The 20,152-nt window shown below is 51.0% G+C and overlaps 7 protein-coding genes across 7 annotated transcripts; 5 read left to right on the top strand and 2 right to left on the bottom strand.

Moving 5' to 3' along the window:
• Positions 1-510: 510 nt before the first annotated feature.
• On the top strand, positions 511-1,835 carry SCP_1500270 (hypothetical protein; the record flags this gene model as incomplete). The annotated part of the gene is made up of 6 exons (XM_027764137.1): positions 511-604; positions 660-897; positions 947-983; positions 1,036-1,114; positions 1,169-1,491; positions 1,551-1,835. 6 exons carry the CDS (start codon positions 511-513, stop codon positions 1,833-1,835), a joined length of 1,056 nt encoding a protein of 351 aa, XP_027619938.1.
• Positions 1,836-5,906: 4,071 nt separating this feature from the next.
• SCP_1500280 (hypothetical protein) lies at positions 5,907-6,671 on the top strand (the record flags this gene model as incomplete). Its single annotated transcript, XM_027764138.1, has 3 exons — positions 5,907-6,058; positions 6,120-6,582; positions 6,633-6,671. 3 exons carry the CDS (start codon positions 5,907-5,909, stop codon positions 6,669-6,671), a joined length of 654 nt encoding a protein of 217 aa, XP_027619939.1.
• A 3,417-nt stretch (positions 6,672-10,088) lies between these two features.
• On the top strand, positions 10,089-10,414 carry SCP_1500290 (hypothetical protein; the record flags this gene model as incomplete). Its single annotated transcript, XM_027764139.1, has 3 exons — positions 10,089-10,127; positions 10,183-10,335; positions 10,394-10,414. 3 exons carry the CDS (start codon positions 10,089-10,091, stop codon positions 10,412-10,414), a joined length of 213 nt encoding a protein of 70 aa, XP_027619940.1.
• Positions 10,415-11,063: 649 nt separating this feature from the next.
• On the bottom strand, positions 11,064-13,095 carry SCP_1500300 (Purine-cytosine permease fcyB; the record flags this gene model as incomplete). Its single annotated transcript, XM_027764140.1, has 11 exons — positions 11,064-11,439; positions 11,497-11,771; positions 11,828-11,873; positions 11,925-12,131; positions 12,183-12,214; positions 12,265-12,301; positions 12,354-12,476; positions 12,532-12,591; positions 12,642-12,749; positions 12,801-12,891; positions 12,942-13,095. 11 exons carry the CDS (start codon positions 13,093-13,095, stop codon positions 11,064-11,066), a joined length of 1,509 nt encoding a protein of 502 aa, XP_027619941.1.
• Positions 13,096-14,174: 1,079 nt separating this feature from the next.
• On the top strand, positions 14,175-14,446 carry SCP_1500310 (hypothetical protein; the record flags this gene model as incomplete). The annotated part of the gene is made up of 2 exons (XM_027764141.1): positions 14,175-14,261; positions 14,318-14,446. 2 exons carry the CDS (start codon positions 14,175-14,177, stop codon positions 14,444-14,446), a joined length of 216 nt encoding a protein of 71 aa, XP_027619942.1.
• A 790-nt stretch (positions 14,447-15,236) lies between these two features.
• SCP_1500320 (hypothetical protein) lies at positions 15,237-15,775 on the bottom strand (the record flags this gene model as incomplete). The annotated part of the gene is made up of 3 exons (XM_027764142.1): positions 15,237-15,592; positions 15,647-15,681; positions 15,735-15,775. The coding sequence occupies 3 exons, from the start codon at positions 15,773-15,775 to the stop codon at positions 15,237-15,239; spliced, it is 432 nt and encodes a 143-aa protein (XP_027619943.1).
• Positions 15,776-16,762: 987 nt separating this feature from the next.
• Positions 16,763-17,546, top strand: SCP_1500330 (hypothetical protein; the record flags this gene model as incomplete). The annotated part of the gene is made up of 7 exons (XM_027764143.1): positions 16,763-16,819; positions 16,869-16,913; positions 16,969-17,067; positions 17,119-17,181; positions 17,235-17,308; positions 17,357-17,405; positions 17,463-17,546. 7 exons carry the CDS (start codon positions 16,763-16,765, stop codon positions 17,544-17,546), a joined length of 471 nt encoding a protein of 156 aa, XP_027619944.1.
• Between the last annotated feature and the right edge of the window lie 2,606 nt (positions 17,547-20,152).

The raw sequence follows: 20,152 nt of genomic DNA on the forward strand, positions 1-20,152 counted from the left end.
GTAAATCGCGCGTGGGTTTGGTCCCCTTGTGGCTGTTTTGCAATGCTCAGGCTGTGTGCTTCTGGATGTGGTTCTCCCACCTTGGTTTCTGGAAGAGCCAGCAGTGCCTATGGCAGCTGTGCACGGAAGGCGCCCACAGTGATCTCATTTGGTTGACTGGCGTCTATATCGACAAATTGTCGACAAACTGTTGTACTTGGTAGTTGGAAAACGTTTACGTAGCCGGTCGTTCTCGGCAGGTTTGAAGTGTGTGTATAAGGTTTCAGGTGAGTTCGAAATCAGAGAAATTCCTTTGCTGTGTTTTATTATGGATGCTGGCTGTCCTAGAATTGCTCCCTTGGAAGTAATGGCGCGAAGTGGCTTCGCGTTTTGGCGTATCCTGATGTCGTGCAGTCACTACGCTCATTGTCCCTAAGCGTGGCTTCTAGTGCATGCCTTTGAGAAGCGCTCCGAAGTATTTAAAGGTCGCTCCCGGTGTGCTAGGTATCACGGCGGATTTCTCTTCCCGCCATGTCTTGTCCTACCCATAACAATGCATCAACTCTTGAGCTACAGCTGGAGAGGGCGAACTTCATTGGAACGGCCCTTTCTGCAGTGGCTTATGGTCAGGCGGTATCTTCTCCCATATTCGACTTGGCGACTGAACCATGGTTCTACAGGAACCCACATAACCCTGTTTGTGATGACTCTGAGATATTATCTGAGGCCAATTGGGAGGCGGGATTGGCTATCCTTAGCCTACTCTGTCCTTCTTCTCTCCCTCGCCACAGCCGGCTTGGCTTTAGAGCTGCAGTGGGATATCGTGGTCTTCATAGATCACGGGAATTGCCCAGGAGGCCCTTTCACTTTCCTGAGTCAAGACAGTGGTAACCCGACGAACGTTGCTATGACTTCGATGTTAGTACAGATGTTCTTCTGCATGAATGTTTCCTCAAATCAATCTCAGCTTTATCGTTATGAATTGGCTTGTCGATGCGCTGCTGGTACGCATACGATGCAATCGGTAGAATTCCAATTCACTGAATGTTTGCAAAGTTGTACCGGATCTGTTCCATCTTCTGCCACAAATGGTCGGCTTGGTTTTTGTCCATTCTGCTGCTTGTTGCGTTGATAGGTGTGTATGCTCCTCACCATCTCGGACACTTGCAAACTTAAATCCCAGAGTCAGCGGTTGGTTGTGCATTCTTACCCGATCTTGCCGCCCTCGGCTTAGACTTACGGGCACATGTGCGCAACCCTCGTTGTGTTGCATTCTTGGCACTGTCGCTCTCGCTTAACGTGATCATCTCCTGCCTAATCCTCATTCGAGTCCTCTACCTGTATCACGGAATCTGGAACAGCTTCACTGGGCCAACGACCTGCACTTCTCTAGTGGCAGTGCTCACCACATCTGAAACGGTCTACAGTATCCTCACAGTAGCCGTGATCATTGTCCTTGCGGTCGACAGTCCTGTGCAGGCGGCATTCCTTCCGATCTTAGGACAGTTGCAGGTAGATAATTGTACAGTTCCATTGCGCCTGCTCAGACTCACTAGAATCACGACTAATAGGCAATTCCGCCCGTGATAACTATCCTGCGGTTGGTGAAACGTCGGCACCAGGCATTGGTCACCCCACCAAGTGTCCTGCAGTTTAAGCCGACACGCGGTCCGCTATCTCCGATTGACAATGACTCGGGCACCATTTCATTCCCTATCTCCTTCGAGAGCACTGGGCCATGTCATCCGCCGTTCGAACCTGAGGCACGTGTGGATCTTGAAGCGGGCAAGTATGATGCGCATATGGATTATTTGGACTCCACATTGCCACACCCACTGAAGGTGCACATAGTATGATGGGCATGCGAGGTTCACATGGTGCGTCTGTGCTCAGACCATGATCGTTCGGAGTGATACTGAATCTCTTATGATAGACTGACGTACGGGGCCGTGGGTTCTCCAAGGCAATATACAAACGGGATACGGGAAATTCCTGGCATTGGGCAGAACATACGTCGAATGGTTGGCGTGCGAGTGTGCGTTGCCCAAGTGGAACGCCGTCTGGCAATGTAGCCGACTTCAAGGAGAATGGAAGCTGCATCACGCTGAGCGTTGTACAACGGACATATACAATCTTGAGTTGATTAGGATTGGCCACCGTTTCATGGTACGTTCTGTGAGATAGGTATCGTTCGAAGTGCTTGGATGTAACTGCATAGGTGTGGCAATATTGAGTAGGAAAACTACGAAATGTAGATAACAACAACTCCCGAAACTGAAACCTGCATAAAACATATGCTTGAATTAAGCAACCGTGGTTGAGCTCTGTAATCAGTGTTCCCTTCTTTTGACGTTATAATTACTTTCAGGATTTACGTCGCATACAACTCAGCGACGATGACTGAATGAATGTTTAACGCCAGAACAGCGGCACCATTATGGGACTCTGCGTCGGACTGGTTAAGCTTCGTCGCTTTGAACATCCCGCGAAGCAGCGAAGTTCTCTCGCATCTGGAAGACCTCCGTATATCTAAGAGTCCGATATTGTGCCTTAACAATCATCATTGTCAACTACAACGTTCTGACCCTTCCGTCCACTTACCGGTCTTCAGATCCGTCTACATACTGGTCTACGCAGCAATTGTTTCACGCTGAAAACATCCCTCCCACCGTGATTGTGTTTGACGCGGCGTCGTAATCTTTATGCAGCTACGGCTTTGATCCAGAAGCAGGGTCTGACAGTGAAGCTCTTGAGCATGAACTCGCACCGCTGCCACATACGGTTATTCATCGCGAAGACGAATTTTCGATTCACCACCAGCCTTGGGCGACACTGTACGTCACGCTTGATTATTGCAGCACGAAAGAATTGGGACGGCAAGTATAGATCACCCAGGAAAAATCCTAGTAAAGCCGTTGTTCAACACAGCCAATGTCGTTCCTGTATTGGGTGTTGCAGTTCCCCTTCTGCGTAGTGTGCTGTAGCATCCATGTTGAACGACATCGCTAAGCCCAGCTGCCAAGTTGTGCGATAGAGCTGTCGGAGCCCCGCAGGTCCGTCCCGTCGTCTGACATTGTACCGCGTGGTTGGACATATTCTCTAGAAATTTCACTCTATCGTCATATGTTGCCCTCGGGCCAATTATACCCTATTATACCATCTCAACATCTAGATTGCGTGAATATCAAGTTATGAAGGTAGGTATGAAGCTGAGAAAACTCTACTTAGCGAGATCAAATATCTCCTCGACTATCCTCTCCCTCCCGCCGGTGAACTCGGCGATAGCGTTCTGTATAGGTTCCGACCCGGCAATAATTCCAGCAAGTGAGATCACCATAAAACTCCACACTGCCACTGTCGCTTAAAATTCAGTTGCAGATCCTGGTTGTGATTTGAAAGTCTCCCAGATTCGGTATTGCAGCCACGAAGACAATCGGAGAGATGCCGACAGATTGTTTGATAAATCTCAACGGCAAAGGTTATGTCTTCTCGTGTTTCCGATGTCCGTTCGTCAATGGCGCACGATGAGCTACGCATGAGTTAGAGCAATGAGCAGCCAAAGGAATACTCACCACAGCCAGGCTGAGCCCAGGCAACAAGGGGATGGAGCCCATAAGCTTCGTATCCGATCGGCGTCCCACTCGGTTAGGTTGGATTTTGATCGTCATCTTTTGAATTATCTCGCGAGAGTGGCTGTCAGTTTTCTGAGTGCCGGAAGATATTAGAAACCATGTCGCTTCATTAAAAACAGATCCAGCGGATAAACGCATCATCCTTGAGTCTCTAGCAGGCTTACCACCCGAGTCGAAGCCGTTGACTCTCCACGTAATTTTGTGCCACTGTTCCTGGAACTCAGTACGAAGATAAATTAAATCTTCTGCAATCTGGGCAATTTAAACAGCAGAAAGAGGTGATTTATTTCAGAGGCGGTGATCGCCCGTACCAGTTTAATGAGCTCGCCGCTGGACATGCGAGAGGAAGTCGATGGCATGCGCAGGCTTTTCCCCGGATCACGATGTCCGTTAGCCGGTACTTTTTCTCACTAGTGCACGGATCCGCACAACGCAAGTCCCGTTCGTGATTTCCCATGTCGCGCTCCGTGTTCTGTCAAGGCAATGACCGCCAAGTCGCACATGCCATCGAGTGGGAGACGTTGGCGGGCATGCGGATGGGAAGTCCCTGAGTTGGTCTTGATTTCCCGATATTCCCTGGGCTGAAACGATCAACCACCCATGCAAGGTGCCATATCGACACCAACCTTGCTCGATGTCCCTCCTGCGCGAGGAACTGGAAGCTCCGCAGCTGTATCACGTTCTTCCTGGTGTCTCTCGTTGAAATTCTGCCACCGGGTCTCTATCTCCTTGCGCGTCTTCAATCAAATGCATTGTTAGCGCAGATACCAAAAATGTATTGGTGTCGCATACCGGTCCATCACTGTCGCGGATCTTTCAACCGCAGGGTAGAACTGCTGCTATGCGGATGATAACTTGAGCTGAGAGGCCTCGGCCCAGCGATAACACACACATCCATCAGGTCGACTCGGAGCTCCTCCTCACATCGAAATTACACACCTGGCAGCATCGTCAAACAGCCTAGTGGGATTTCAGCGCATGAGGAAGCAATATAAGGATTCTAACCAGAAGAAGGGGGGTTGGCCTTCTGCACTCTCCGTGGTCATGCTGAGGAAGATTGGGGAAAAACAAGCACGACTTTGCCGCTACTGAGCAGTGAGATGACGCGTTTCCCTGGGATCACATGACCGCTACATTTCTATCACACTTCGTTATAGCGCGACGATGGGTTTTTCACTGGGGGTGATCAAGCACTTGCATGAATATCCTAGGCCAGCATAAATAGGGCGATGATGATGTCGGACAGATAATCTGCCCTCTGCGAAAACTCTCGCTTCGTCTCGGTGTTCGCGTTATACATGACTTCACCCTCTACAGGCTAGGTGGTGATGAGTCCAAGCATTTGGCTCTTCAGCTTCGATCCATGATCGCTGCTGCACTCGCCGCGGAGATCAAGTACTGGTACACCGTGTGGCGCGGAGTGTTCCAGGAGCATGGCCAGCGAAAGTTTTGATCCCGAGATCGTGCTTTCCCTTCACAAATTCTTTGTATGTATCTCACTGCTCGTCGGTCCATGACCCAGTCCTTTCACCGTGAGTGTCGAGAATATAAACCATCAACGACATACTGACGACCGACGCGAAAAACGCGTCCCCTGACGCACCTGCTTACTGTCAGATGATTTCGATAATCGAAGTCGAGCAGGCCGACGCACCCATCCGACTGTTCAGCCATCGAGCCCGCCTTTCGAGATGGTGTTCGTAACTGTTCTCGTCTGTGATATTGGCTGACGCGGCGCCATCTCACAAGAACTCGAATTGGCAAATTCAAGCGTGCTTGGGCACGCAGTCGCTGTACATGTCGCGCACCTCGGATACGTTCTTGAGGTGTGCACGCCGTGGTACAGTGGGAAAATATAATATCCAAATATCCAAACGGAGCGGTGAGTGTACGAGAATGCAGTCGCAGAAGTGAACCATATCACAGTAACTAACTAGGGCCCCGAACTAGGAGGAAGGCGCGAACAAAATGGACACTCCCGAAGATAATGAGCGCCAACGACGGCGTCAATCACGACACGTCCGCGTCACCGCATTGGAGATGATCGATGATGAGCAATGGCCAACCGCCGAATAATGATCTGTCCGCACACCCTGCTTCAATATTCGTTCCTCCGGATGGGATCTGTGTCTACATCCGCTATTATCTACCCGTCTAGTACCCACATATGCGGAAACAGTCAGCAGCTGCTTGCCACAGCCTGTGCCCTGCACGATGTGCTCGGAGAGGTTATAACGCATTCAACCTGCAGTTGCTCATCTTCATTTGAGCTCACTCCTGCTAAAATACGCCCTCATGTCGTCTTTGTGGAATGAGTCTTTCTCGGCCTACAAGAATGGTCCAGTGGAGTGTTCTCCCCAAGCGAGAGACGATATGGCTTCGATTGAACTTGACTGGAGTGGGTCGGGCCTGCCTTGCTCCAGAGAGTTTCTCTTGGCAGGACGAGGGTACGTCCCGGCCTCTTTTTTGTCCATGTCCGAGCTGACCATCGGTGCTTGTCTTGCGTAGGAACGAGGTGTCGTCCGCGGGGGTTGCCGGGTTCATCGGCCACAGCGACCTCAACTCTCACATCTTGGACTCGGTGCTCCCCAACATGTCCAATGCTGAAGTCATCCAGGCGAATGGCGCCTCATCTCACGACGACAATCTCCCCGCACCTTCGCCGTCCCATGCAATAGTTGGACGGCTGTATGGTAGACCTGCCCCCTACATGCCCGCCGGTGACACGTCACGGCGTGGATGTCCACCTGCCACTTTCTCGCGTATCCCTGCGACCGAGCGTAGCCATTTTCCTATGGCAAAACCCCCGCCGTCGGACCACTCACCCTTCTCTTCGAACATGCGTAACACTTGGAATCCTCAAACTCGCAGCATGTGCGTGGCTCCCGACCCCGCCGCCGAACCAGCTCCACCGCATGCGACGGTAATCCAAGCTCAAGCTAACTACGGTCTCTCGCCTGCTGCCTTCACGGTAACGCCTACGTACTCTCACGGGAGCGCAGCTTATCCCTCGAACTTCAGCTCGGCTTTTGGTCCACAACTTCCTCGCCATGTCCTTGAACAGCCATTTTCGCAGTCTTTCACTTCTTGCACTCCGAATCCGACCACGGCACCCCCTTCGGTCCCTGTGACTCATCTCCCACGCCTAACGCCCTGTCTTGGGACGGAAAGTGCGATGTACTAATGGACGACATTACGGCAGGCGGCATCAACCGCCACATCAAGCATGCACATATTTGCGGCCGACAAGAGCAGGTGGAGTGCAGATGGCCCACCGAGCACGGACTGTGCAAACGCAGGATGCAGCAGGGAAGCCTCGGCAGGCACGTAGCGGCGTCGCATCTTCGTTCGATCGCTGCAGTATGCGACGCATGCAATCGGAAGTTTAGCAGAAAGGATGCGCTGAAGAGGCACCAGCTGAAGAAACACGGGCTCGATCGTGTTTGAGCTCGGTGAATTATTCGTGATGTATTTCCTGTTATATTTCTCGTCTGACGCCTTTCTACAGTATCTACCTCTTCCGCTACCGTTCGCTGGACGTGCGGCGGCCATCCTTCCTCGATTCGTGTCGTGCGGAACACGACAATCTTACCGTATGCAGTGCCGGATGCTGCACATTGTTTCTAAAGGCGTCTTATTTCGGATCCGCCCTTCACCACTCCTTGCGATTGATCTCATGGTCTCTATTAGTTCATTCACCTTCGTTCACGGATCTAATTTTGTTTACGGACTTCTCGCCATTCGATCTTGAGTACTATACCTTTAGTCCATTTTGTTCGCGCCTCCCTCCTAGTTCCGGGCCCTAGTTAGTTACTGTGATATGGTTCACTTCTGCGATTGCATTCTCGTACACTCACCGCCCCGTTTGGATATTTGGATATTATGTTTTCCCACGTACCATGGCGTACACACCTCAAGAACATGTCCGAGGTGTACGATCCGTACAAGACGCTAAGTCAGCCAATATCGGCGATGTCCTCCCCTACCCCCGACATCCCCACCCCCACCCCCCGCACACACACCGGAACCCCGCACACACCGGAATAGTTGCGAATACCGTTCCAAATGGCGGGCCGGGTGCAGTGAGATAGGTGTGCCGTGGCGGTGCTAAGAGCAACGATTGATACCCACGTACCGACCAGCTCGAGTTCGGTCTCAGAAATGATTTGACAAGGTCCGATAAGGAGGCATTTCACAGTGTCGCGGGAGAAATCGCGCTGTACGCGTCAGTATGTTATATATTATATATGTTGTCGTACCTCATGGAGAAAAGACTAGCAGTATCACCTCTTAAAAACATGATCTCGAGATCGAAGCTTCTGTTCGGTGTACGAATGATCTCCGTGAACGGAGCGGCAGGGATGTCTGCGATGTGTACCATATATCGGGGCCGAAGGGGAGCTAAATGCTTGGACGACAACCAGTAACGCAACCGTACAAGAGCGTGTGCATGCGAACGCTGAGACGAGAGTGTTCACGGAACGCAGATGCCTGTCCAACGTTGTCCCCCTGTTTTAGGCAGTAGGGACTACCTGCCTACATGCAAGGGCTAAATGGAGAGGACAGAGCTTGGCTGACAATAATCGACGAGGAGCAGCATCATCGATGGATGAGGGAAGGAACACCACGGTCCGGAGCGAATATGAGATTTTCGACGTAAAGTATAAGGCGCTTGGTGGGGCGCCTGGTCGTGGATTTTAGCAATGGCAGCAGTAGTAATACTTGTGCGAAATGCGGTATTTCTCCCACACGAATGTGCATTGTGCCGCACGCGACCTACAGTGGGTATCATGGTCAATCGTACCTAGAGTATTATTCTTGAAAATCTTCCACGTATACCCTAGCTGAGGGAGTGAGCAATAATGTGTGATCGTGCGTCTCATGCGTAAGACTGACCTCGGATTCATCTGTCACAGAAACCTCGAAACTAGCCGCTTCCAGTTGAGGACTTTCCTCATAAACTCACCCATCAAAACTATGGAATGTACAATGCGGGGTAGTCGACAGATGTTACGGCTCAATGAGGCTCAGCCGTGAGCTAAGAATTTTGAGCGGCAGGTCGAAATAGTAAGAGAGGTGCGAGATGCAGGGGAAAGATTATAATTGAAACACAAATTGCCAACATGCGCGTCTTCGAACAAAATTTTGACTTTCTCAATCAGTTCAATTTTCGCTCGCGTCGGAGGGCCCGCACTCACCATCAGTGTGCTAATCGCGAACCAACCCCCTACACACACAGCCGTAAAAGCCCCTTAGTAACTCTTATCTGTCGTTCCACTCGCTATCTCGCAGTCTGAGGAGAAGGAAGAGGTAACGTGTAACGTGGATCCATCGAACTCACACGTTCCATAAGGATCACCGGGAAGGCCTACGAACTGGTCCGGGCGAGGAAGACTAGCCACATTTAAAGCTTCCGGAAACCAAGCTCTCAAGCTCATCAAGGCCAAATATGCAGAAAACATAGCAAGGACGACGTTGAGTAGGACGACCAAGACAAGGATGATTTCGAAGATAGACCATCTCGCGGGAGCGTGGCTCGCCTGCTCGCCATCACGAACGGCGAGCAGCGAGTTGCTCTCCTTATCGTCGTCGTCAGGAAGGGGGGAGTATGTTGAATTAGCGCAAGTCGTCATACTTTGCAGGGGTAGGATGGTAAGTAGCAGACGACAGAGCTACCTGACCTTCAACTTATGCCCGAGCCTGTGACCGAGTTGACCCACGGGCTGTGCAAGAAGAGTCATACATAACAGTAAAGCAGGGTTCATCCAGGGTTATCCTGAAGCAATGTTCCTGCCGACATGTCGTTGTGACTTTCAAAGACATTGGACATGGCTCACCGTCGGGGCGGCCACCGGTGAGGTGGAACTATACGATTGCCTAATTTAGTTCTGCGCCGTCTGGCAGTTGCCACCAAGAGCGGCTGGCCGCTGAGGCTTGTTGTCGATACCAAGTCCACAAGCTCACAATTCAAGCTGCTGTCTCCTGTTGGCTCACGCTCCTATGCCCATAAGCTGGCGCCGTCGTTCAATCTCTATGCTCGACTGATATGGGGACAGACATAAGTTCCCGAGTTTCGCTTGAAGATTCACCGCTATGGCGATGAGCTCCACTGCGTGACTCACGCAGCGAAGCCCGAAATATTGGTCGTTCTTCCAGACGTCTCTCACTTCTGTTTAATTGATCACGTTAGTACCTGTCAGTAGCCTCTGCGTACATGTGTACGGCCATTGACTTGCGACCTTATATCGAACATTGTGTGGGGCTCTGCCTGGACTGACGAAATGCGCACTCCCGAACCATGGTGTCCTGCTTTGGCTCACTCTAAATACCAAGAGTGTTCACTCTCCTAGACTTGACACCGAGTTCCCGTTTGAAGCCTAAGTTAACTCGGCCACTCCAATATTCACTTACGGCTTCGCGCGTCACGTTGTCTCTCAAATTCCTTGGTGGCATGACTGCTCTTCCGATATTACTTGGATGCTTTTCGTCGCAGTGAATGTGGCTACGATTTTTGAGGTAAACCTCACAACGACCAGCATGCAACGTCGGCTAATACATCGGCTTCGTATAGAAGACAACTACCTCTTCATATTCTGAGGTGCCGCAAGAATCACATCTGTTCGACATAGGACCTCCGTCAGTGACGTATTTCTTAGAGTCTCACCGTACCCCTTCTTATCAGGGGACACGCTTTCCCGGGACTGCATTTTGTATAGCAATGAAGGTGAGTAATGAACATGTCGACATATTTTTAGCTCATTAACTCCCCCCCCCCCCCCCAGTATTCAGATTCAGTGTTCTAGTTTGTGGTAAGTGCTGTGGTCCAGCACGACACTCGACACTCAAAAGACATTGCATTTATGCGATGCACGAGTATTTTCACCGTTATATATTCATTCACGTCGATACAGATGCGCGGAAATTTCCTTTTTCCTACCATTTCTGCCAGCGTGTATCCCCTTCCGCTGCTCTTCATAATTGGCAGGTATTGGTATCCCGAATTATCTCATCGTGTTAGACCCCCGGAATCCCCTTCTGTATCCTCTCCTACGGTTGTGTCCTCTCGCCATGATACACCCGAAGTGTGTATGCTTGAGTGCACGTGTGGATGCGCATGTATGAGAATCGGATGCACCTCTTGGGCTACATTGTGTTTTGTGATAGGAAGAGAAGACGTCTTAGCGTGGACGAAGGCTCCGCGGCACTTCATAATATCTTGGCCATCTCACTTCTGCGGTAAACGAGGTGGCCTCATGTACGATCCGCATCTGCAGTCTATCTCCCTCGGAAATACAAGATACGTAACAGCCAGCGGCACAGTTTAGCCCCGTCATTTTGTGGCATATGATCAATACATTCCGACCCAGTCTACGTTTCTAGCTACATCTACGTTTCTAGCTGCATCTATCGTACGTGCAACTTCCTAGTATATCCAGCGATAGCGACCATCGTCTATACCAGCTTCTTGAATCTTAACTCGAGGTATCTAAGGGGTATGTAGAATAGCGCAGTTGATACAAACGCCAACTCGAATCCGATGTCCCCCGTTTTCTTCGCGATGGGGCCGACGAACCACACCTGGTCCATCGACGGCACGATCAGCCCGCAGGCCAGCGCGCACGCGCCGAGCGCGGCGAGACCCGTCGGCAGGTGGCGCCAATTGTTCCAGAAGCGCAGGTCGTATGCGGAGAAGTCGTTGCGGCGGATGACGAGGTGTTCCATCAAGACGATGCCACCGAAGGCACTCGCCCAGTATCCGATCAGCCCCAGGAAATTTGTGAGTGTGGAGTAGAAGGTATGCGCGCCAATGATTGACAGGGGGATAATGCTGCGCAAAAGACATTCTCAGGTTGAAGACGTCTGGTATATGACGAGGGAGACGTACATAGCGGTGGCAACCAAAGCGAACATGTATCGCGGCACGACAACCATGGCGGGGATAAACACCTGGAAATTGAGGCCCATCGAATAGAACGTCGGCGCAATATTTGCCGTGACACTGAGTGCAAGCAGCACCGTCAGGAATTTCCCGAAGTTTCCACACGGGCTGAGCATGGCCTCCAATAGGCCACCGACATTCCCACCATCATAGCCTGCTGCCCATGCTGGGACGGATGGTGTGGCAACGACCACGGCAGCACCAAGACACTGTACGAGAATCTAGTGGAGACAACTTATATATAACATGACATGCAGAAACACGAAAATCGGCATACAATTGGGATGTTGAATCCAAGGTAGGAATACAAGAACATCTTCCAACTACGTCATGAGGTAAGCGCCTTTTACTTCCGAAGAATATAGTGGAAATACCTTGGAACGTCAGGTCTGTAATATATGGTGAAGTCCGAGCTCATGGGGGAGTACGTTATCACAAAGCCTGCAATCGTCGAGGCAAATGATAGGATAGTTGGGGCAGTTGCGGGAGCCGCCGATGGGGGATTCGATAGATGCTTGCCACCTAAGCCGAGGGCTACGACGTAGCTGATGAGGACAGGTAGCCAAGCGAGTCGCTCATACCTATCACATGTTTACTTAGACATCACAGGGGGGAGAAGTACAAAAACGTACCAATTAATCACTTTGTAACCACAAAATGATATCTTCGACAAGAGTTGGACAGCCTCCTCGAATGACGAGATATCAAACGTACCAGAAGAGACACTACAGCTATTACTACAATTCCTACACTACGGCAATGTCAGCACTCACACTACGAGACGTTTCAGGGCGTTCACCGACCTCCAGCTGAGATTCCCGTTAGTGATACTGGCAAGTGTTTGGCCGCCAAGAATACAATTCAAGATACAAAATCCACACATTGATGCAAGATTGAAGATACTAGGGATAATAACCCCAAAGAAACTGGAACAGATTGACATGAACGCGATTTTATACTGATCGGATGGGGTGCACGTACCCAAAACTGTAACGGGCCTGGCACATCTGGCGCAAACCTAGCTTCGGACCCCATGCTGTTCTGACAGTCAAGTTAGAACATGCATCAATGGAGATGTGTTATCTACTCACAGATAGGCAGGAAGAGCGCTACATAGCAGATTGAAGAACAAGATGACAAGGCATGAGTCTCTCAGTCCCAGGCCGTATACAACAGGACCCAGAGTGCCTGCGGAAAACCTATACCGTTATGCTTAGCATAATTGGTGCGAAAAAGGGACATCGACACACGATAGAATGTTGAAGTTCGCAGATAACCATATGAAAAACAGTTTATGGTACTGGGTGTCAGTCCGGTGCTCAACAGGTACCGGGAGGATACCTACATAGCGTCAGATGGGTCAAATCAGTTAACTTTGTCCAAGAACATACCTCTCGCTTCTACTCCCCAGACGAGTAACTTCTGCGTCCAGCGGTTATAGATGTGCAGATTATCCTTCTCCCTCTCGGCGACCTGGGAGAGTGCAGCGATGTCGTTCTCTATATCGACATTCGTCGGGATCTTCTCTTGGGATGAGTCGGTCATGGTAAGACAAGTTATCTCGTCCAGACAAGAGAACGGCCTGGGTGACTTAGTCGCGCAGGAGTCATGGGGCGATAGAGAGAATAAACTGCAATAGTTTTTCACCCAATGGCCAGGCCGGAAATAAAAACGGGAGGAGACCGCTGTGACATCGGAAGCCCGCCGTCATCGATAAAACACGCAGATAAGATAAGCAGGACGCTTCCAAGGCGCTTCTTCAACTTCACTCTGGCCTTGCACATCGGAATTTCGTAGTGCGAGCAGAGCATCGACTTGGGATCACGATGGTTCTCTGGTGTCACAAAGAAATTCCAAAGCATTCCGAGGGCATTCCGAGGTTAGGTACGTGGTGGCGTAATGTTCAGGCAAACAGCTCGAACGGACTACGTTGGAAGTGAGGCAGAGGTTCTACCATCTGGATAGCACTGATGGCAATCTCGGTCCGATTGGAGACGGCGATTCACCCAACTTCAGGGATAGTACATGGTGTTAGGAAGTCGAGGTGCTTAAAACGTGCAACAGTGTGGGGAGCGAGTCGATCTCTGGTGAACCCAGTTTCCGCATCTCAAGATGAGCCTCGCTTCTTCCGTGAATACTTAGTTCTCGAAAGTTTACCTGCTGACGACGAGCCTACGGGGCAAGTCTGTCGCCGTGGTTGGTGCCAACGTTTGCCTCGGGTTTGAAACCGCAAAACAGGTTCCCCAGCTAGAGTCCATGGTAACCAACAGAGATGCCAAGAAGGGCGAAGAAGCCGGAAAATGTGAGCACGCAAGAACCTACTCGAGCAGCATTGGTTCTGAATCTTCGTTAATTCAGTTCGTTAAGTGATCGAGCCCGTCTCCAACGGCCATAATCTGTTAGTTGGTCTGCTGGATCTGGCTTCCTTCGGTTCATCGACAAGTCCCCCATCTAGGGAGATGTAAGGCTCCAAGACGCTGTATTTATGCATCCACTGCGGACGATTGGGAGATTTGGTAGGTCTTCGAGATTAGCCTCTATGTCACCGTGCATGCTAATTGGAAAATAGCGAAGTCTGCAGCTCTGTTGAGCATCCTCCTACTTCCTAACCTCATCAAGGCGTCATGGTTGGATCTGCATCACCCCTGACCACTGTCTCAATCGATGCGTATTATTTCACCAAGGTGACACAGTGGCCGAAGATTCTGGCGGTATTGGTCCCAAGTATTGCGAGCAGTACATCCGATGTTGAAGATGTCCTATACAGTTGAAGCTCGCCGAACTCTCCAGGAACATGGCGAAGAGATACTTGATGTCGAAACGTGCCCCTCTCTGGTTCTGTCGACCCTCGATCACCTTCGCTGATATCATCGCCCGTGAGCAGTCCTGGCCATGATGGTGAGCGCGGACCTGCCAAAGCCCACCCCTGTGACAGTGATAGCCCTCGACCGGGGCTCCTGCCACTACCAGCTCTTCCGCGAGGCGAAGGGACTGCTCGTGTCAAGGCCCTCTTCACACACACGATTGACAGCCGCACGTCCGTACACGCCAGGAGACATTCTACAGACACAACGTCAGCGGCGGGAACGTCGTGGCCTCTTGACTGCGCAAGGGAATGTGGAACGGGAGCTCTCAGACGAAATATGGGTGCATACTCGGTTCACTTGCATGTACTCTCATACAGCTGACCCCTGGTCCCTACATAGGCGGAAACCGTAGAGGTGCTTCAGCAGATCGATCCCAAAGTGAAGCAGATCGTCAAACAGTACCTATTGGAACCCGCCAGCTAGTCTCTTGTGGTACTTTCTAGGTTGCAATGCAGCATAATAGCCCATCCATCATGCGCTATTTCTCTGTGCTTGTTAGTCTGCTGGCATCACGACGATCAATACTGCCCAAATAGCCGAAGCAGGCTTGGAACAGAAGCATGATCGGAATGTGCACTCTCGAATTGCAAATAAGGCTATCGGACATGCAGGCGAAGCACAGTAATACTGTTGCGGACTTCTGCGCATTCCAAGAACGTCTTATGAAGGTCTTCTGTTGCGGGTAAGAAGGTATCATTTAACAAAGTTTGCAGGTAAACGAAGCGACTAGGCCGAGTGGTCTACTAGAGAAGATAGATACTCCGAAACAAATTGCTTCACCCTAGGATCGATCCCTTCAAGTATTTCCAAAGTCTCGTTCTAAACTATGGTCAGTACAGCACGCTCCCGAAAACAAGCTCTCTCCGTAAGGGCCTTATCCTCCGCTGTCCGCAAATAGTCACTCTCTTCCACCACGATGCATGTGCTAACATAGTGTGCGTGGAACGTACGCTCATTGGGGTCGGTCACCGCATGCACGAGTGTCCGGCTGCCAACCTCGGTCGTGCGCGAGAGGATCGCCTTGTACCCTGCCGTCAGATGCTTCACTACGGGGCTCTCGATCGCCTCGCGCAGTATCTGCGAGTGGCAGAGGCCCGGGTTTACTGCGAACACCGTGACCGGAGTAGGTTGCGGCAGGCGTGCCGCTAACGATTGGACAAACATCATGCCGAGGACTGACACAGGTGCTTCAGAGCTGTGGTGGTACAGGTAAAGAGATGTGTGCATACGTTTGGATATATGGTATTGACTGTCCATGTTGCTACTAGGACGAACAGAGTCAGTTCTAACGTGTCTTTGCAATATCTCGGTGCGCACCTCCGCGTGCAGTAATTTGGGTCACTCAATGCGTTAAGCATGTTTTGAGAATTCTTTACCGCTTGCGGTTCCTGTCCGTCTAATCTACCATCTATTCTCATTCCAAACTAACCGTTTCACCCTACTTTCAAGGCGAATACTTTCTCTGTCGATCGCGTTCTCTCACAGACTGTATTTGTGCTTCATTGACAGCCGCCGAGACATCGAAGAAGTATTAATCTATGGTCCCGGCCCTTTGGTGGCAACTCTGTTCCTGCCGCGACGCAGTTACACTGGACGTCAGAGGTGCGTCAGTTTTACTTGTCTTACATATGTAGTAGTGTGCATGGGTGGCGAGCTGGGTTTCACTCCCCTTCACCATTAGCAAGTACACGTCGCGGCTGTTCCACTTACAATATTTGACATTTCGGTTTTAATACCTAATCCTCATGCTGCATACCGCCGTGGTTGAAGTAACGTTTATCAAGGGACTCCGCACCGAGCCCATGCCTCATGTGGCACCACGGTTGGGTGGTCCTCGGTGTGAATCCCGCACTCTGGATGAACGTGAGCCGTCCCTGATATGGACAGTTGCTACGCTGATGGTCCCGATACACACTCTGAGCTGGGGGAGACTGTAGCGACCGGTCCCTCAGGCCTCAGGGCACACGACGCTCAAGCACCGCTCAAGCAACATGTATATCCGTTCGTGTCACTAGGTGTCACTTCGCGAAGTACTTGCAGCTTGCGTGTATCCCACTACCTAGATCCCCATAGCTTGGACCCAGCAACTCGCTCTCTCCTGGTGCTACCCTTAATCCGCCTGTACTTATGCTTCCGTCTAAAGTATATATGTTCGATAGTGTTGCTGTTTCGCCAAATTTCTGCAGAAGCATAGACTGTGGTCACCTACTAAACAATTGAGTTTGCTGCGCTCTCTCTACTTGTTTCACGATGCGCAGTCGGCCTTCGTAGGCGGCCTACGGGTTCACTGCTCTGCGCAGCTTTCAGTGTCATCAGCGAGGCGATACCGGCGAACCCTTGTATCCATGGATCCGATTGCCAAGCCAAACGAAGGTCCCTATGACGCGAGATATTTACTTCACGTGCGTTTTGATATTGAGTTGCTGGGATTCTACTACATTTGCTCGGGAGATCGTCGCGATAGGGCATCGATACGCATCCCAATCCAGCCGACTCGTAATTGTACTGCCCGATCGAGGGATTATATAAAGCTGATCTCTCCGTTCTTCAGCTTCATCAGCTATTCCCCGCTTCTCTACACACCCGTTTATACCAGTTCAGAATGCCGTTCTTCCACCACGAGGGCGAAGAGGCTAGGGCGCACGCGCAGGTATGTGGTAGTGTTATATCTGTGACCCTTAGTGTAACGAAGTGGTATCAGGTTACGGGCAGCCACCAGGCGCATCTTTCTCATGAGGTGATTGCCGCTGCTGCTTCGTACGAGGTGAGTTTCCCTGTGACGTTGAGTTGAATCGTCTGTTAAGTACAACGGTACAGGCTGCTAAGGCCTACGAGAAGCACTGCGAGGCGAATGGCAAGCCTGCCAACCACAAGGAGGCAACTGAGCTCCTGTGCGTTCACAAGTATCAGCAACCAGCGTTGTTCTAATCTCTGCGCAGTGCCGCCCTGACAGGAGGCTTCATCGACCGTCTCGTCGAGACGAGAGGTGTAAGTTGTCCTCCGTCTTCGATGTAGTGATTCCACTGATGTTCATACCTCCACCAGCTCGACTTTATCGATAAGGAGAAGGCCAAGCGGGATGCTCATCACAGGGCCCAGACCGGCCTGTCGAACGCCGGAGAGTATTAAGGGAGAGATCGCAGCAGCTCGCATTTGACATTGTAGAATCTCGTGTATATCACCCTGGAATGTGATGGAGGACTGGAAGTAAACAATACGGGCTGCATTTTGTGCAATCGCAATGCAGCCGGATAACAACATCATGTTGGAACGGAACTACGACTTGGAAATATTCACTTCGACGACAGAAGACTGTATCAGATAAAGAAGTTTATTCAGAGAATGTGTCGAGCTCGCTGAGGTGAACGCGTGGTGCAGTGCTCGTGCGAAACTGGCTGATTGCCTCACTGCGAGCGGGGAGTCGTCTTTAGAGGAGAAGGTGCCGAACTTGTTGCCGAAAGGGACGTGGTCCCGTATCGATGATCGTCTTAGTCGAGCATAGTCGGGCGACGTATATCTTTGTCCGAGATGATATTCCTGAGACCTGGGAGTTAACATCGTCAGCCTCGGCATCGAATCCCGGTAAACGATGGTGCTTACATAGGAGTGAAGTCGTAAGAGCGAAGTCGTAAGAAGAAGTTAATAAGTGTGTGAAGGACAAAAAATAAGCGAATCGCGACGGCGAAGTGGTTAGCGGGCGATCCTCGTGCTCACCGTCGGCACACCCCCAGGCCCCCAGACACCTTCAGGGGTATCTGGGAGCAGGCTTCGGCCTGGTCTCACCCATCACCTGCACCTCACTGCTGGGCTCGAGCTGCTCTATCTACTCACAGCTCCTGCTAGCAAGGCACGAGTTGAGAGAACTCGAACGTGAGAATCCCTTCGAGTTCTACGACTCGTGACAGCATAGACAGGACGCGGAATGTGACAGAGTCACAGTTGGTTCTTGTTCCGCGTCCACCAGCTCTCGCGCTCTACGCGCTCTCAAGCTTCACTTCTGTCCCCACCCACCCACACCTTTTTCTCTATTCTGCAGTCTTTCTTGAACAGCAGTGTGGTGCGTGCCGTTGGGCGATCCTCGTGCTCACCGTCGGCAGTGCTACGCAGGACCAGAGCACCAAGTGCCCAAGTCAACCTTACCTAGGTATCGAACTTCAGTTCATCATGCACAAGTTAAACATGAAATCAACATTGTCGATTCGACATACAAGGTCAATATAGGGGTAGAGGATTGGGGGAGGGGGATAGCACACAGTTAAGTTGCTAGTGTCCGAGAAAGAAAAAAAGAGAAGCTACCGTAAGAGGACTAATCGAATGCCTGCGTATGCTCAGTAGACGCCACTCGAAGGTCGCGAGTATGCCTGGAGTCCAGCTGATCGCATCAAGTTGCCTGGGCCCTGGACATTAACAAAAGGCCATCAGTTGCGCGAAAGGAGGAGAGGAAAGAAATGAGGGCAAGCTTTGTTTCTACGGGACACACGCGGCGTGCCCATATCGGGAAAGTCACTTACATGATGCATGTCCCGGGACACGCACATGGTGCGCCCACCAAGGGCGGGCGGGCGGGGTGGCGAGCGGCAGGGGCGGGGCGTCGAAATTGATGGCCGTGGTGCACGCGCCATCTAACCGACGGGCGGCAGGCACCACGCCGGCACTGATTGGGCGCTCTCGCGCTCAGCGAAGTGAATATGTTCGTGGAGGATTGCCATATCGGGCTGCGTGTCCCATGAATGCCCCCAATCGAAAATTGACTTGGGACACGCAGCCCGCTGGCCCGCCAGCCAAAAAATGCATGTCCCATGTAAAGCTCAGGCGCGATAGTCTACGTGGGACATGCCGATTTCGCCCGAGAACCGCTACGGGCTCGGCTAGTAGAATATCTTTAGGTAATTTGGCTGGGAGAGACACCTCTACTCGAATCTCCGGCCTTTCGTGCCCTCAGAAAATCGAAAACAATTATAGATTGTACGCTACAATACCCCTGTACATGCAGGCAAAAATTTCCGGCTCATGAATGGGACGGGCACAGCTCTGCAGCGCGAACACCACTGAGCACACTTGAAAATGTGCGCGGGCGCCTATCTCGGTGAAGGCGGAGCGTCACACATCACGTTTAAGGTTCGCGTGTCCCGGGTCGATCTAAACGTTGCTTTGAACTCAGAGATTCACTTATACGTCACATGTCACAGAGGAATACCAACCGCAACAGGGCTACTTGTGGAGAGTTGGCGCTGCGTCCGCACGCCAGTTCCGATTTCACTACAGTGGTTGGAGGAATAATACATGCATTGGTCAAAATACAGATAAAATACAGATATAAAAATCAAATGAAATCGTTGATATCCTCCGTTACTCTTTCCTTTTGTTCGAGTTCAGGGCCGATATTGAGCATGTTGATGGTAAGCGGTTCAAAGGCAGTTCGCCAATATTTCCATGGTCCGGTGTACAGAGCTTTGCCGTCGTCGTTGACTCTCCAGCGGCACAAATTGCATTACAGTAAAACAAGGTCGTTGACGCTGATCTCTTATATTGGCTAGTGTTGCATCTGATTTTTTGGGCCAAGACGTTCCATGGCATTGAAGGAGTCCTTGAATGGTGTGGCCTAGGGGGTGAATTAGTGAGGATGTTGGTGCACTGGGTAAGAGGTACCTGTTTTTCTCCAGTTTTTAACGTTTTCTCCATATATTTGTTGGCCCAAATCGGGTTGATATCCATGGATTGTCCTATGAGTAGAG

The sequence above is a fragment of the Sparassis crispa genome, assembly GCF_003851025.1.
Source record: "Sparassis crispa DNA, contig_000014F, whole genome shotgun sequence".
Taxonomy (NCBI): domain Eukaryota; kingdom Fungi; phylum Basidiomycota; class Agaricomycetes; order Polyporales; family Sparassidaceae; genus Sparassis; species Sparassis crispa.